The 1,133-nt window shown below is 55.7% G+C and overlaps 1 protein-coding gene across 1 annotated transcript; it reads right to left on the reverse strand.

The window, feature by feature from the left end:
* Positions 1-203: 203 nt before the first annotated feature.
* mafaa (v-maf avian musculoaponeurotic fibrosarcoma oncogene homolog Aa) lies at positions 204-1,133 on the reverse strand. Its single transcript, XM_039001993.1, has one exon. It carries the CDS (start codon positions 1,131-1,133, stop codon positions 204-206), a length of 930 nt encoding a protein of 309 aa, XP_038857921.1.

Consider the following 1,133-nt stretch of genomic DNA (forward strand, 5'->3'; position numbering starts at 1 on the left):
GTGCGCATCGACCTTGCTTATTTCTTTAAATAAATTTAAAGCATTATGTTATGTTGTACATTTAAAATGTACACTGATAGCACCCCCCCCAAAGGAATAACTGTAAACATAAAATGTAAACTGAGAAAAATACAAATAATAGTCATTAAAAATATTTAAATAAGTTTGAAGGAGGCAAAAGTCTTATGCCATGATTCAGTCTCTTACATGAAGAATTCCGTGGAGGCCGGTTTCCCGTGGTTTCCGTTAGAGGGGTCTCTGTTATTGTTACCGGGCCCGCCACCGTTGTAGCTTCGGCTCGCGAGCTTCTCATACTTCTCCTTGTAGAGATCTCGCTCTTTGGCCAGGCGCGCGACGTCCTGCTTCAGCTGTTCCACCTGGCTCAGGAGCGTGCACTTCTCGCTCTCCAGCATGTGCCTCTGCTGCACCCGCTTGTAGCGGCAGGACTGTGCGTAGCCCCGGTTCTTAAGCGTGCGCCTCTTCTGCTTCAGGCGGATCACCTCTTCTTTGCTGAACCCCCTTAGTTGCCGATTGAGCTCGCGCACCGTCATGCTGACCAGCTGGTCGTCCGAGAAGCGGTCCTCGAGGCGGTGTCCATGGTGGTGGTGGTGATGGTGGGTCTGGTGATGGTGGCCGGCCGAGGCCGTGGACAGGTCCTCCCCTACATACTGCTGGCCGCGGAAGCCCTCGTATCCCTGGTGGTGGTGATGGTGGTGGTGGGCGTTGCCGATGAGTGCCTCCACGGCGTCCTCGGGGGTCAGATTGAGCGCTTCAGGGTTAATGTGGTGCTGGTAGTTGGGGATCCAGTACAGGTCCTCCAGGTGGGGCTTTCCGCCCGAGCTTTGGGGGTTGCTGCTTCCGCTGTTGTTGCTACTGTTGACACCGTTGGCCAGGTTTTGGCCCGACTGGCCACCGGGGCTGGGGGCGCAGAAGCTGGGCGATGAAGGCACGGAGGAGCAGGGCGTGCTGAGAGGGGTAGAGGAGAGGGATCCCGGGGGGAGGCGGTGGCAGTAACGGTCAGCCTCTGGAGGCTCCTTCTTTACTTCGAACTTCATAAGGTCAAAGTCGTTGACATACTCGATGGCCAGGGGGCTATTGGGCAACTCTGCGCTCATGGCGAGGTCGGTGGCCAT

The sequence above is a fragment of the Salvelinus namaycush genome, chromosome 10, assembly GCF_016432855.1.
Source record: "Salvelinus namaycush isolate Seneca chromosome 10, SaNama_1.0, whole genome shotgun sequence".
NCBI classification, from domain to species: domain Eukaryota; kingdom Metazoa; phylum Chordata; class Actinopteri; order Salmoniformes; family Salmonidae; genus Salvelinus; species Salvelinus namaycush.

Excerpts from the sequence above, each read along its gene's own strand:
- mafaa (XM_039001993.1), bottom strand. The coding sequence starts at position 1,133 with ATGGCCACCGACCTCGCCATGAGCGCAGAGTTGCCCAATAGCCCCCTG.